This window comes from Salvelinus fontinalis, chromosome 33 (assembly GCF_029448725.1).
Source record: "Salvelinus fontinalis isolate EN_2023a chromosome 33, ASM2944872v1, whole genome shotgun sequence".
NCBI lineage: Eukaryota > Metazoa > Chordata > Actinopteri > Salmoniformes > Salmonidae > Salvelinus > Salvelinus fontinalis.
Window position 1 is genome coordinate 49,564,843 of NC_074697.1, and position 14,129 is coordinate 49,578,971.

The 14,129-nt window shown below is 42.2% G+C and overlaps 1 protein-coding gene across 5 annotated transcripts in view; it reads left to right on the top strand.

Moving 5' to 3' along the window:
* LOC129832474 (protein IWS1 homolog) overlaps positions 1–14,129 on the top strand; it is a 33,573-nt gene extending 19,444 nt beyond the window's left edge. For 3 of the 5 annotated variants that reach the window (XM_055896571.1, XM_055896573.1, XM_055896572.1), the window contains exons 11-17: positions 6,192–6,321; positions 6,437–6,554; positions 6,851–6,962; positions 10,035–10,166; positions 12,294–12,350; positions 12,457–12,568; positions 13,454–14,129. In XM_055896571.1, the coding sequence (XP_055752546.1) occupies positions 6,192–6,321; positions 6,437–6,554; positions 6,851–6,962; positions 10,035–10,166; positions 12,294–12,350; positions 12,457–12,568; positions 13,454–13,579 (787 nt within the window). In that variant the 3' untranslated portion in view covers positions 13,580–14,129. The other 2 variants (XM_055896574.1, XM_055896575.1) reach the window with 2 other exon arrangements.

Genomic DNA, 14,129 nt, shown 5'->3' on the forward strand with positions numbered 1-14,129 from the left:
AAATTGTGGTTATACAATGAGAGTAGTAGCCAAGCTGCAAACAAAATGTCGGGAGAAATCTTGGGAGAGGCACCTAATCTAATCAATAACTAATCATAAACTTGACAAAAAAATACAGGTTGGACAGCAAATGAAAGATACATTAGTTCTTAATGCAACCGCTGTGTTAGATTTTTTTTAAATTAACTTTACTACGAAATACAGCGTGCGTTAAAGCGAGACCGCACCGAAATTAATGGCGGAATAGTAGGTCAACATTTTTCAACAGAACAACGAATTAACTTCATAAATAGTTCTTACTTTTTGATTAGCGTCCATCAGAATCTTGGGCAAGTTGTCCTTTGTCCAGAATCATCGTTGCTCGGTTGTAGATTGCCGTCTTCAACTTAGCTAATGTTTGCTGCTAATTCCTATGTGGCCCAGACGTGCCCAACTCACTATAACGCAGCACAAAGAAATATCCGAAAATCGCAATATACTGATATAAACTGATATAACTCGGTTTAAAATAACTACATTATGATGTCTTTAACACCTATATCGAATAAAATCAGAGCCGGATATATCTAACTCCTATAACGAGAGCTTTTCAGAATGCATTCCTGAGGTCTGTATTGCGTCATGGCGAACGTTGATAAGAGAGGACCCCACGTTCCAAAACCCTTTATATGGACTCAGATCCGCCTAGCAACACCATTCCAATTCTCACCGCTTGCTGACATCTAGGGGAAGGCGTATGCAGTGCATGTCGACCAATAGAACACATGCAAATTAATAAACTGACCCTAGAACAGAGTGCTTGATTTCAGATTTCTCACTTCCTGACAGGAAGTTTGCTCCAACTTGAGTTCTGTTTTACTCACAGATATAATTCAAACGGTTTTAGAAACTAGAGAGTTTTCTATCCAATAGTAATAATAATATGCATATTGTACGAGCAAGAATTGAGTACGAGGCAGTTTAATTTGGGAACAAATTTTTTACAAAGTGAAAACAGCACCCCCTATTGAGAAGGTTAACAAGTGACATCAATAAGGGATCATAGCTTTCACCTGGTCAGTCTATGTAATGGAAAGAGCAAGTGTGCCTAATGTTTTGTACACTGTGTGTGAGAAATACCACACGGAATCATGTAGTAACCAAAAAAGTGTTAAACAAATCAAAATATATTTAATATTTGAGAATTTTCCAAGTTTCTTCAAATGCAGTCGCAAAAACCATCAAGCGCTATGATGAACTGTCTCTCGTGAGGACCGCCACGGGAAAGGAAGACCCAGAAGTTACCTCTGCTGCAGAGGATAAGTTTATTAGAGTTACCAACCTCAGATATTGCAGCCCAAGTAAATGCTTCACAGACTTCAAGTAACAGACATTTCAACATCAACTGTTCAGAGACTGCGTGAATCAGGCCTTCATGGTCGAACTGCTGCAAAGAAACCACTACTAAAGGACACCAATAAGAAGAAGAAACTTGCCTGGTCCAAGAAACACGAGCAACGGACAGTAGATCGGTGGAAATCTGTCATTTGGTCTAGAGTCCAAATATGAGATTTTTGGTTCCAACCGCCGTGTCTTTGTGAGATGCAGTGTATGTGAACGGATGATCTTCGCATGTGTGGTTCACACCGTGAGACATGGAGGTGTGGGGGTGCTTTGCTGGTGACACTGTCTGTGATTTATTTAGAATTCAAGGTACACTTAACCAGCATGGCTACCACAGCATTCTGCAGCGATATCCCATCTGGTTTGTGCTTAGTCCCACAATCATTTATAGGACAATGACCCAAACACACACCTCCAGGCTGTGTAAGGGCTATTTGACCAAGGAGAGTGATGGAGTGCTGCATCAGATGACCTGGCCTCCCAAATCAAAAGTAACAGTCAGGATCTGGTGTGGAGACCAGATGCATTAACTTCTTACGGCTGAAATCTCATTAACGGGATCGATTTGACAACAGCCAGTGAAAGTGCAGCGCGCAAAATTCAAACAACAGAAATCTCATAATTAAAATTCCTCAAACATACAAGTATTTTACACCATTTTAAAGATAAACTTGTTGTTAATCCCACCACAGTGTCCTATTTCAAAAAGGCTTTACGACGAAAGCATACCATGCAATTATGCTAGGTCAGCGCCTAGTCACAGAAAATCACAGCCATTTTTCCAGCCAAAGAGAGGAGTCACAAAAAGCAGAAATAGAGATAAAATTAATCACTTACCTTTGATGATCTTCATCAGATGGCACTCATAGGACTTCATGTTACACAATACATGTATGTTTTGTTCGATAAAGTTCATATTTATATCTAATCTCAGTTTACATTGGCGCATTATGTTCAGAAATGCATTGTCTCAAACAAACATCCAGTGAAAGTGCATAGAGCCACATCAAATTACAGAAATACTCATCATAAATGTTGATGAAAATACAAGTGTTATGCATGGAATTAAAGATATACTTCTCCTTAATGCAATCGCTGTGTCAGATTTCAAAAAAGCTTTACGGAAAAAGCACACCATGCAATAATCTGAGTATAGCGCTCAGGCACCAAAACAAGCCATACAGATACCCGCCATGTTGTGGAGTCAACAGAAGTCAGAAATAGCATTATAAATATTCACTTACCTTAGATGATCTTCATCAGAATGCACTCCCAGGAATCCCAGTTTGACAATAAATGTTTGTTTTGTTTGATAAAGTCCATAATTTGTCCAAATACCTTTGTGTTCGCGCGTTTAGTTCACAAATCCAAATTCACGAGGTGCAGGCACTTAGTCCAGATGAAAAGTCAAAAAATTCCATTACAGGTCGTAGAAACATGTCAAACGATGTATAGAATCAATCTTTAGGATTTTTTTATAATAAATCTTCAATAATGTTTCAACCGGACAATTCCTCTGTCTTTTTAGAAAGGAACAGAGCTCTCTCTCATGGATGCGCGCCTGACTTAGCTCATTGCATTCTGCCAGACCTCTTAGTCAAACAGCTCTTATTCTCTCCCCCTTCACAGTAGAAGCCTGAAACAAAGTTCTAAAAACTGTTGACATCTAGTGGAAGCATTAGGAAGTGCAATCGGACCAAATTTACACTCTTGGATAGGCAAAGACTTAAACCTACAAACCTCAGATTTACCACTTCCTGGTTGGATTTTTTCTCAGGTTTTTGCCTGCCATATGAGTTCTGTTATACTCACAGACATCATTCAAACAGTTTTAGAAATTTCAGTGTTTTCTATCCAAATCTACTAATAATATGCATATCTTAGCTTCTGGGCCTGAGTAGCAGGCAGTTTACTCTGGGCACGCTTTTCATCCGAATGTGAAAATAGCGCCCCCAGCCATAAGTTAAGTACTGCAGTGCATCTCCTCCTCATGGACTGCACCAGAGTTGCCAGTTATTGCTGTGAGATGTTACCCCACTCTTCCACCAAGACACCTGCAAGTTCCTGGACATTTCTCGGGGGAATGGCCCTAGCTCTCACCCTTCGATCCAACATTTCCCAGACGTGCTCAATGGGATTGAGTTCCGGGCTCTTCGCTGGCCGTGGCAGAACACTGACATTCCAGTGTCGCAGGAAATCACTCACAGAACGAGCAGTATGGCTGATGGCATTGTCATGCTGGAGGGTCATGTCAGGATGAGCCTGCAGGAAGGGTACCACATGAGGGAGGAGGATGTCTTACCTGTAACGCACAGCGTAGACATTGCCTTTGTGCAAGGAGGTGCACTGCCAGCGCCCTGCAAAATGACCTCCAGCAGGCCACAAATGTGCATGTGTCAGCATATGGTCTCACAAGGGGTCTGAGGAGCTCATCTCGGTACCTAATGGCAGTCAGGCTACCTCTGGCGAGCACATGGAGGGCTGTGCGGCCCCACAAAGAAATGCCACCCCACACCATGACTGACCCATCGCCAAACCGGTCATGCTGGAGGATGTTGCAGGCAGCAGAACGTTCTCCACGGTGTCTCCAGACTCTGCCACGTCTGTCACATGTGCTCATGTGCTCAGTGTGAACCTGCTTTCATCTGTGAAGAGCATAGGGCGCCAGTGGCGAATTTGCCAATCTTGGTGTTCTCTGGCAAATGCCAAACGTCCTGCACGGTGTTGGGCTGTAAGCACAACCCCCAACTGTGGACGTCGGGCCCTCATACCACCCTCATGGAGTCTGTTTCTGACCGTTTGAGCAGACACATGCACATTTGTGGCCTGCTGGAGGTCATTTTGCAGGGCGCTGGCAGTGCACCTCCTTGCACAAAGGCGGAGGTAGCGGTCCTGCTGCTGGGTTGTTGCCCTCCTACGGCCTCCTCCACGTCTCCTGATGTACTGGCCTGTCTCCTGGTAGCGCATCCATGCTCTGGACACTACGCTGACAGACACAGCAAACCTTTTTGCCACAGTTCGCATTGATGTGCCATCCTGGATGAACTGCACTACCTGAGCCACTTGTGTGGGTTGTAGACTCCGTCTCATGCTACCACTAGAGTGAGAGCACCGCCAGCATTCAAAAGTGACCAAAACATCAGCCAGGAAGCATAGGAACTGAGAAGTGGTCTGTGGTCACCACCTGCAGAATCACTCCTGTTTTGGGGGGTGTCTTGCTAATTGCCTATAATTTCTACCTTTTTGTCTATTCCATTTGCACAACAGCATGTGAAATTTATTGTCAATCAGTGTTGCTTCCTAAGTGGACAGTTTGATTTCACAGAAGTGTGATTGACTTGGAGTTACATTGTGTTATTTAAGTGTTCCCTTTATTTTTTTGAGCAGTGTATATATACAGTGCTTTCGGAAAGTATTCAGACCCTTTGACTTTTTCCACATTTTGTTACGTTAGTCTTATTCTAAAATTGATTAATTTGTTTTTACCCTCATCAATAATGACAAAGTAAAAACAGTTTTATACATTTTTGCAACTTTATTGAAAATAGAAAACTGAAATTAGACTTACAGTACGTACATAAGTATTCAGACCCTTTACTCAGAACTTTGTTGAAACACCTTTAGCAGCAATTACAGCCTCGAGTAATCTTGGGTGTGACGTTACAAACTTGGCACACCTGTATTTGGGGTGTTTTTCCCATTTTCTGCAGATCCTCTCAAGCTCTGTCAGGTTGGATGAGGAGTGTCGCTGCACAGCTATTTTCAGGTCTCTCCAGAGATCTTCGATTGGGTTCATGTCCAGGCTTTGACAAGGCCACTCAAGGGCATTGAGACTTGTCCCAAAGCCGCTCCTGCGTCGTCTTTGCTGTGTGCTTAGGGACGTTGTCCTGTTGGAAGGTGAACCTACGCCCCAGTGAGGTCCTGAGCGCTCTGGAGCAGGTTTTCAACAAGGATCTCTCTGTACATCTTCCCCATGATCCTGGCTAGTCTCTCAGTCCCTGCTGCTGAAAAACATCCCCACAGCATAATGCCACCATACTTCGCAGTAGGGATGGTGCCAGGTTTGCTCCAGATGTGACGCTTTGCATTCAAGCCAAAGAGTTCAATCTTGGTTTCATCAGACCAGAGAATCTTGTTTCTCGCTGTCATATGCCTTTTTATTGAGGAGTGGCTTCCGTCTGGCCGCTCTACCATAAAGGCCTGATTTTGGTGGGGTGCTGCAGAGATGGTTATCCTTCCGGAAGGTTCTCCCATCCCCACAGAGGAACTCTGGAGCTCTCTGTGACCATCGGGTTCTTGGTCACCTCCCTGACAAAGGCCCTTCTCCCCCGATTGCTGTTTAATGGTTCCAAACTTCTTCCATTTTAAGAATGATGGAGGCCACTGTGTTCTTGCGGACCCTTTTGCAGATCTGTGCCTCGACACAATCCTGTCTCAGGCTCAAAGGACAATTCCTTCGAGTCGCACAGCAAAGGGTCTGAATACTTATGTAAATGAGGTATAATTTTTTTTTTATACATTTGCAAAGATTTGTAAAAACCTGTTTTTGCTCTGTCATTATGGGCTATTGTGTGTAAATTGAGGAAAAGTCATTTTATTCCATTTTAGAATAAGTTTGTAACGTAAACAAAATGTGGAAAAAGTCAGTGGGTCTGAGTACATTCCAAATGCTGTGGTGTGTGTGCACAGACTGAATGATTAGAGTTTTTAAATTAATATGTAGTACAATTCACGTGTAGCACGTAGGTGATTGGCGTTTTGCCTGCGTATATGGTCTGACGTGTGTGTGTGTGTGTGTGTGTGTTCAGGCAAGACCTCAAGGAGACGTTCATCGACAGTGGAGTGATGTCGGCCATCAAGGAGTGGATCGGCCCCCTGCCAGACAAGAGTCTCCCGGCCCTCAAAATCAGAGAGGATCTCCTCAAGATCCTACAGGAAGTAAGTGCTAGGGATTCCATTTCTGCCAACTCCCCCCCTGAAACGTCACCATGGCTTTTAATCTTTGTAAAGACCTGTGTTCTCATATAGTTTTCGGTTCCCCCCCCCCCCCCAGCTCCCCAGTGTGAGTCAGGAGACTCTTAAACACAGCGGGATTGGCCGAGCCGTCATGTTCCTCTACAAACACCCCAAGGAGTCACGCCCCAACAAGGACCTCGCCCTCAAACTCATCAGTAAGTGCCTAGATATCTATGCTCAAAAAGATAAAATATGCATTCAATAATGTGCATTTTGCTGACATTAATAGCTGACCAAATATTGTCTGACTCTGAAAAGGAAGTAGGTTATTAAAGGGATTCTAAAAATAAATAAAAAATCTAATCTTCACTCACCTGTTTCATAGCTTTGGTTTTTAGTAAGTTCCAGTGGCTTCTAACGAGCATGCAATAGGACACGGCCCCTCTGTAGAGGTAAATAGTGTTTGGGTGTTGGTCGAGTATTCGTATTGATACGTGCCATGTCTGTACAGACGAGTGGTCCCGCCCCATCTTTGGTCTGACATCTAACTACAAGGGCATGACGCGCGAGGAGAGACAACAGAGAGACCTTGACCAGCAAATGCCGCCTAAAAGACTCCTCAGGTAAATGTGTGCACACCCCGGGGTTTCCGTCGGGAAAATGTGGCTCTGGATAAGGTGACCGGCAAGTTGTTTGAAAAAATATATACACTACCGTTCAAACGTTTGGGGTCACTTAGAAATGTAATGGTTTTTGAAAGAAAATCACATCTTTTGTCCATTTAAAATAACATAAAATGTATCAAAAATACAGTGTAGACGTTGTAAATGACTATTGTAGCTGGAAACAGCAGATTATTATTATTTTTATATAAAAAATAAAATAAAAAAAATGGAATCTCTTCAGAGACCCATTATCAGCAACCATCACTCCATGCATGGCAGGCATGTTGTGTTAGCTAATCCAAGTTGATAATTTTAAAAGGCTAATTGATCATTAAAAAACCCTTTTGCAATTGTTAGCACAGCTGAAAACAGTTGTTCTGATTTTAAAGAAGCACTAAAACTGTCATTCTTTAGACGAGTTGAGCATTTGGGGGTTCGATTACAGGCTCAAAATGGCCAGAAACAAATAACTTTCTTATAAAAGTTCTAAAATCTGCCGTTTCCAGCTACAATAGTCATTTACAATGTCTACACTGTATTTCTGATCAATTTGATGCCATTTGAATGGACATAAAATTGTATTTTCTTTCAAAAACAAGGACAATTCTAAGTGACCGCAAACTTTTGAACGGTAGTGTATATAATTTTACCGACCATTTGAGAAATATACCGGACCCATATGCATTGGTTCCATAACCTATTAGGGCATCCACCCACGATGCTCAGAAGGATTGAAATCTCATTTAGATTATTGCAACTCATGTAATGAAGCGGCCAATAAAACGTAATTGTCTAACGTTTTATCAAAATTAGCGGGAAAACACCTTTCTAAACAGCGCACCTGATAACGGTTTCATATGTGAAAGAGATTAAAATCTCTGTAAGAAACTTAGAACTTGACTAGACTTGGGGGAATCTAAAGATGTAACTGCCTTCATTTTGCTAGACCCCAGGAAGAGTAAAAGGGATCCATAATAAATACAAACCACTAGGATGGGCTGCTAATATGACTAGGATTGTGCCTTTGGCTTCTGGACAACAAAAGACGGCTGATATGAAAACCAATAGAACAGGAGAGAAATGGCGTAGCGGTGGGTCCAATGGGGAAGTAAATGGCTATTAATTTGCCAGAATGATATAATTACTCCTGTCTATACATAAATAAAATACTTCACCGGAAAGCATGATTTAGCCACAGAGGAACCAAGGCTCATTAGCGTTTGACATTTTTTGTTGTTGTTGCTGTGGATTGTTTCAAATCACAAGATAAAGGGCCTATTCCTATTTGGGAAGACTGCAATTTGGGCAGTGCGTGTGGCATTAGGCCTAGCTGATTATTGAGTTGTGGCTGTCAGTGAAAAGCATCCAAAATATGTGTGAAGATAATGTGTCTTGAGTATCATGTAAAATGTTGAGACAAGAAGGGGAGGGCGATTGTGTGAATTGTTTGCCCGTTTATTTTGATCAATTCCCCATTAGTGTAAATCCCCAGTAGTAAATGTACCCCTAATCCCATCATTTGGTTCCATTAATTTCTGTTAATGCATGTTTATTTAGCATTCTCATTCTTGGAGTGGAAAAGTTGTTTGCTGAGTTCACAACCTACTACACTTGTGAGAAACACATTTTTGTTTATCGCAATCATTTACGAGATTTGTCAATTTTTTGGGGAATTGTCTTGAGTTTGGAGTGCTCCATATGAGCCTGTCTGGTTTCTCTGTCCTGATAATGTTGAGGGAGCATGAGCGCCTGAGCACGCATAGAAGTACCTGGCCTGCTGAGCGGAAATGTAGGAACGTTTTTAATTTTTAATTTAAAATATATATATATTTTTTTTACATCCATTTCGAATGTTAATATATTAACTATAGTTCCTCACAGTAAGCTATTTGGAAAAATCTTTACAACAATCTCCCCCTCGATAATCACCAATCCTCGGTTTGAAAAGGCAGTGGAAGTTTATAGGCCTACCGCTGCATTGGCCTATAGGCTGAGTTCCATGTGCTAATTTCTTCAGCCGCCAATGGATCACGGTGTATCAATGTTTCCTCATGGCAGAGGCTGGTGATCTCGCATTAGTTGACTTTCCGATTTGTGTAATTTTTATTCCGATTGTGTAATTTAAAAAAAACTATTTCCTCCATGTTTACATGCTTGGATTTTGCCTATAGGCTACTTTGAAGACATAGCTCATAATGTAATAAAATGTTCAGGTTTCAAACGAGTATGTTTTCAAAATGCATACTGCCTCCTGCTCACATTGTAAAGTGGTGGTTGAAGCGCTGATAACCTGTTGCATGCACTTTAATGGTGAATGGGATGCGTGCTTCAATTACCAGTTGAGAAATAAAAATGGTAGCTCATTTCAATCGTGCCCCAAAACTGTTTTTAACTGGATTTATAATTGTTGCACAATAAATGGGTATATAAAACCATGTTTTATTTACTCCAGCTGAGGAACTGCAGGTTAAATCCCGCGCCTGTGTGATAGTCATCATGCATATTATTTATCCAACAACTAATGAAAATACACACGGGCCAATTTTTAATTCCATAAAATTATGCAGATTAACCTATAGACCGATAAGCATGACAGTCAAATGTATTTCCATCAATTTAATAAAAACCATTATTTTGCAATGGAATTTATTTTCTCCTGGTCTTTTTATCTGCTTAATATTTTTTCCCATCTGGCTATTGCCGACTAACGGAAACCCTAACACACACACGCGTAGATGTACCACACACTCGTTATACAATATACTCCTGAAACACACATGCAGTTGTTTCACATTATCACTGTAGACCTGATCTGTTCACTCCAACCAACCCCCTCCCACCCTTTCCAGCTCATTGTCCCGCTGTCCTATCAAATCCTCCCGCCTGTCCTCCATTTCATCCGCTTCTCAGTCCTCTCTCTTCCTTTCACTGTGTCATTCTCATGTTTGTCAAATCCCCCTCTTTCCATGACATCTGTCTATACTTCCTGATGTGGTCCCCCTTCCTCCTTCCCTTTCTTTCCCCCCCCAGTCAGCCCCAAAAGGTGGATAGGTCCAAGGAACCGGATGTCTTCTCCCCGCAGCAACTCAGGTTCAGTCTGGTTGCATGGTTGCTCCGCCTCCCGAGTGACTTTGGCTGCAGTCTGATTCTCAACCTCTCCAGGTTGTTACGCTTGATGTCCCACCCCACCCACACACAAAGACTATGATACAGTTGTTGGTATGAATGATAGAGGAAAGAGTCAGATTGAGCCTAGAGTTACTGAGGCTTTGTTGTGTCAGTGGCTTAATTTTGAGTTAGTTTTCCCCCCATTTTGTTTGGGATTCGAAAGGCTACTTTGTAAGCGTATTGTTTGTGTGGGAGATTCTCTTCATTTTAATCACGCTGGATCAGTGTTTGCTGTTGTAACTAACAATGTCTGTCAGAAGCTAAAATGCATCACAGGGCCAGGGTTTCGATCTTGGCATGAAGCAGAGTATAGCTATGGATCTCTCCTTCAGTTAGTAGTGAAGGTTGTCTGGCCATTTGCCCTCTCGCTGACCTTAACCCTACCCTTTGTGCTCTACAAATGACATCTCTTTCCAGCTGAGGAATGAACAACTAGTTATTTTTTCTTTGTGTAGCCTGTACATCGTGTTTTGATAGTTCAATGCTGTATTGATACACGGTTATGTTAGGACCTAAAGAACCGAGTCAGTTCAGGCAGCACACGAGTGACATTAGGAGTCATTTTCCTATTTGCTATAGCTTATTTCATTAAATGTTATACAGAATTCAAGAGTAATGTAGTCTAGACAGAACAGAGAATTCCACCAAAGCAGGGCAAAATGTCCCGTCAGACCAATATCGTTGCTCTCCCCCTCTGGTGCATGGGTCTTTTATTAGAGGTCGACCGATTTAAAAAAAATAATAAAAAAAATAATAATAATAATAAAATAAAAAAGTTTTTATAACAATTGGCATTTTTGGACGCTGATTATGGCCGATTACATTGCAATCCACGAGGAGATTGCGTGGCAGGCTGACCACCAGTTACGCGAGTGTAGCAAGGAGCCAATGTAAGTTGCTAGCTAGCATTAAACTTATCTTATTAACAAAAATCTATCTTAACATAATCACTAGTTTAACTAGCTTGTCCTGCGTTGCAGATAATCAATGCGGAGCCTGTTAAATTATCATCGAATCACAGTCTACTTCGCTAAATGGGTGATTTAACAAAAGCGCATTGGCGTAAAAAGCACGATCAATGTACCTAACCATAAACATCAATGCCTTTCTTAAAATCAATACACAAGTATATTTTTTAAAACCTGCATATTTAGTTAAAATAAATAAATGAATGTTATCAGGCAATATTAACTAGGGAAATTGTCACTTTGCTTGCACTGAACGCAAGAGGAGTCAGGGTATATGCAGCAGTTTGGTCCGCCTGGCTCGTTGCGAACTGTGTGAAGACCATTTCTTCCTAACAAAGACCGTAATTAATTTGCCTGAATTGTACATAATTATGACATAACATTGAAGGTTGTGCAATGTAACAGCAATATTTAGACTTAGGGTTGCCACCCGTTCGATAAAATACAGTACGGTTGCGTATTTCACTGAAAGAATAAACTTTTTGTTTTCGAAATTATAGTTTCCGGATTTGACCATATTAATGACCTAAGGCTCGTATTTCTGTGTGTTTATTATTATTAAGTCTATGATTTTGATATTTGATAGAGCAGTCTGACTGAGCGGTGGTTGGCAGCAGCAGGCATTCAAACAGCACTTTCCTGTGGGGTTTGAGAAGTGAAATTAATCTTTCGTTAATGTTCGGCATCTAAAAGAACAACATAGATTCGAGCCAATGTTTAAGTAGTTAACATGGTATTTCTCCAACCTCATGAAATTGACACGTTTACATTTTTCAAAAAAAAAGACTTTATCGAAGAGGTGCGTTTGATTTGACACGATGCGCATGTGTAGTTCGGCGCGAGAAGAGTGTTAGACCCGATGACGTGTTTCTACGCATGAGCTTAGCTAGCCAATGTTGCCATGACATCGTCTATAAGTGTGATCTGATTTTTTTATTGAAGAAGCAGTTTCTGCCTGTCTTTGCTACTACTCTCAAACTTGAACCTTTTGAGAACTGGAAAGTGGTAGTAATGGCATGTGTTAAGACTTAAGACAAGTGTGCTACTGTAACTGAACATTTACATTTGGTAAATTGTGTGTGGCCTAAGCAGTCAGTGGTCACTCAGGACCAGAGAGAGTTGACAGTCTCTCTCTCTCTTTCTCTCTCTACAGCTCAGGGGGACAGACTCCTCATAGAGACCTGGAGAAAGTACTGACAGGAGAAGAGAAGTGAGTAGCTGTGACCTGGGTGTTCACGTGTGTGTCTAAAGTCTTTTGTATGTCTGTCTTGAGCCTTTTGTATGTCTGTCTTGAGCCTGTGTTTGTTGCCCGACAGAGCTCTGCGCCCAGGTGACCCTGGGTTCTGTGCCCGAGCCAGGGTGCCCATGCCATCCAACAAGGACTACGTTGTGCGGCCCAAATGGAACGTGGAGAGCGAGTCCAGAGCAGTGAGTGTTTTGGCTGTCCGTCTGTCTGCCAGAGAGAAGGACTCATGATAGTTTACCCATTTTAACTGTCTCGATCAGACCAATAATTTTCTCAGCAGACCTGAATTTCTGGTTTCTGGTCATGACCTAGAACTTGTTATTTTAGTTAAGTTACCTTAGGTGTGACTGTGAACTGGGTCTGAATTGTAGCTTGTTAGCTGTTTTGTCACTACATGACATGGGCATCAGTAAGGGAAGGAGCAGAATGTGATTGGTTCCCGACTGTAGACAGGCTTTAAGAAAGGGGTAAGCCGATTGGAAAAGCACAAGCGTCGCATCGCCCAGCAGAGGTCACAGCGGCGCATCATGGCGGTGAAGATCAACGTGGACGGCAATGGCATGCCCCTGTAGTACCTACTGTCACCACACGGGGCAGTAAGTGCCACCTGCATGCCTCTTGCTGGTCCTGGGTAGGAGAGCAACCCTCCCACCAAGTCAAACGGCTCTGCACGCTGTTGCCAGCCACCTAATAATTTAATGAGCACGCTGGTTTTAAGACATTAGGCTATACCAGCATGTCGCTTGAGTTTGTGTCCGGCGTGGCGGGAATGTGTTAACTATTGAGTTTTAAACACCAGGGTTACGAAACTTAATGCAGAACATTCCAATTTTCATGATTCCAAAAAGTGTGTTTGTCTTGGTAATCTCACTCGCTAGGTTTATAGTGGTACTACAGTATATTATCACTACGGCAAATTATATATATTTGCCGATAATATACTGTAGTACCACTATAAACCTAGCTATATATATATATATATATGTTGTCGAAGAAACACTGTTTTAGTAAGTAGTTTAACTTTCTCCTCTCCCCTTCGCTAATTCTCTCCTCCCTCTGTCTCCCAGGCCCCGGTTAAGAAGGGCGTGTCACGGGTGGACAAACAGTTGCGTCGCTTTGCCGACATCAAGCGTATGACGAAGACGGGCCACGCGGTGAAAATCAGCGTCCAGGGCAACCGGATGCCCCTCTGATTTTAATAAAAACTTCTAGCTTTTTTCCCAACTTTTTATTTTCTTTCTCCTTTTTTAATATGTTGCTCCTAGAACGTGGGCCTAGTTCAAATGGTTCATCCTCATGACTTTCTTGAAGTGATTGGCTACGTGAAAGCATAGGTTTCACTGATCCAGTAATATCAGAGCTGTGATTTATTCCAAGGAAGGGAGGATAGAATAATGCAATTATTTCTTTGATTTGGGCCAGGGTCCCGTGCGCTTTAGCCAACTCCTCTAACATGACAATGTTTAGACGAGTTGGCTCAAGCACATGGGACCATTCCCTATACAAACCCCCTCAGCCCAGCCTGAATGGATGATAGTGGTGTGGCTTCACAGGCTGGGATAGATTCACGTTACAGCGCGATTGAGCAGACATGCAGCGTTTACCAAACCATTGCAAATCGCTCCATATTGTTTTACTTTGTTTCTGAAGAAGCTGTACAGACGTAGGCGTGCTGCCTGTGTGTCTCCACTGTGTGCTGGTTGGTTCTGAAGTTACTTTCATAATAAAGAGGGTTTCACCAGA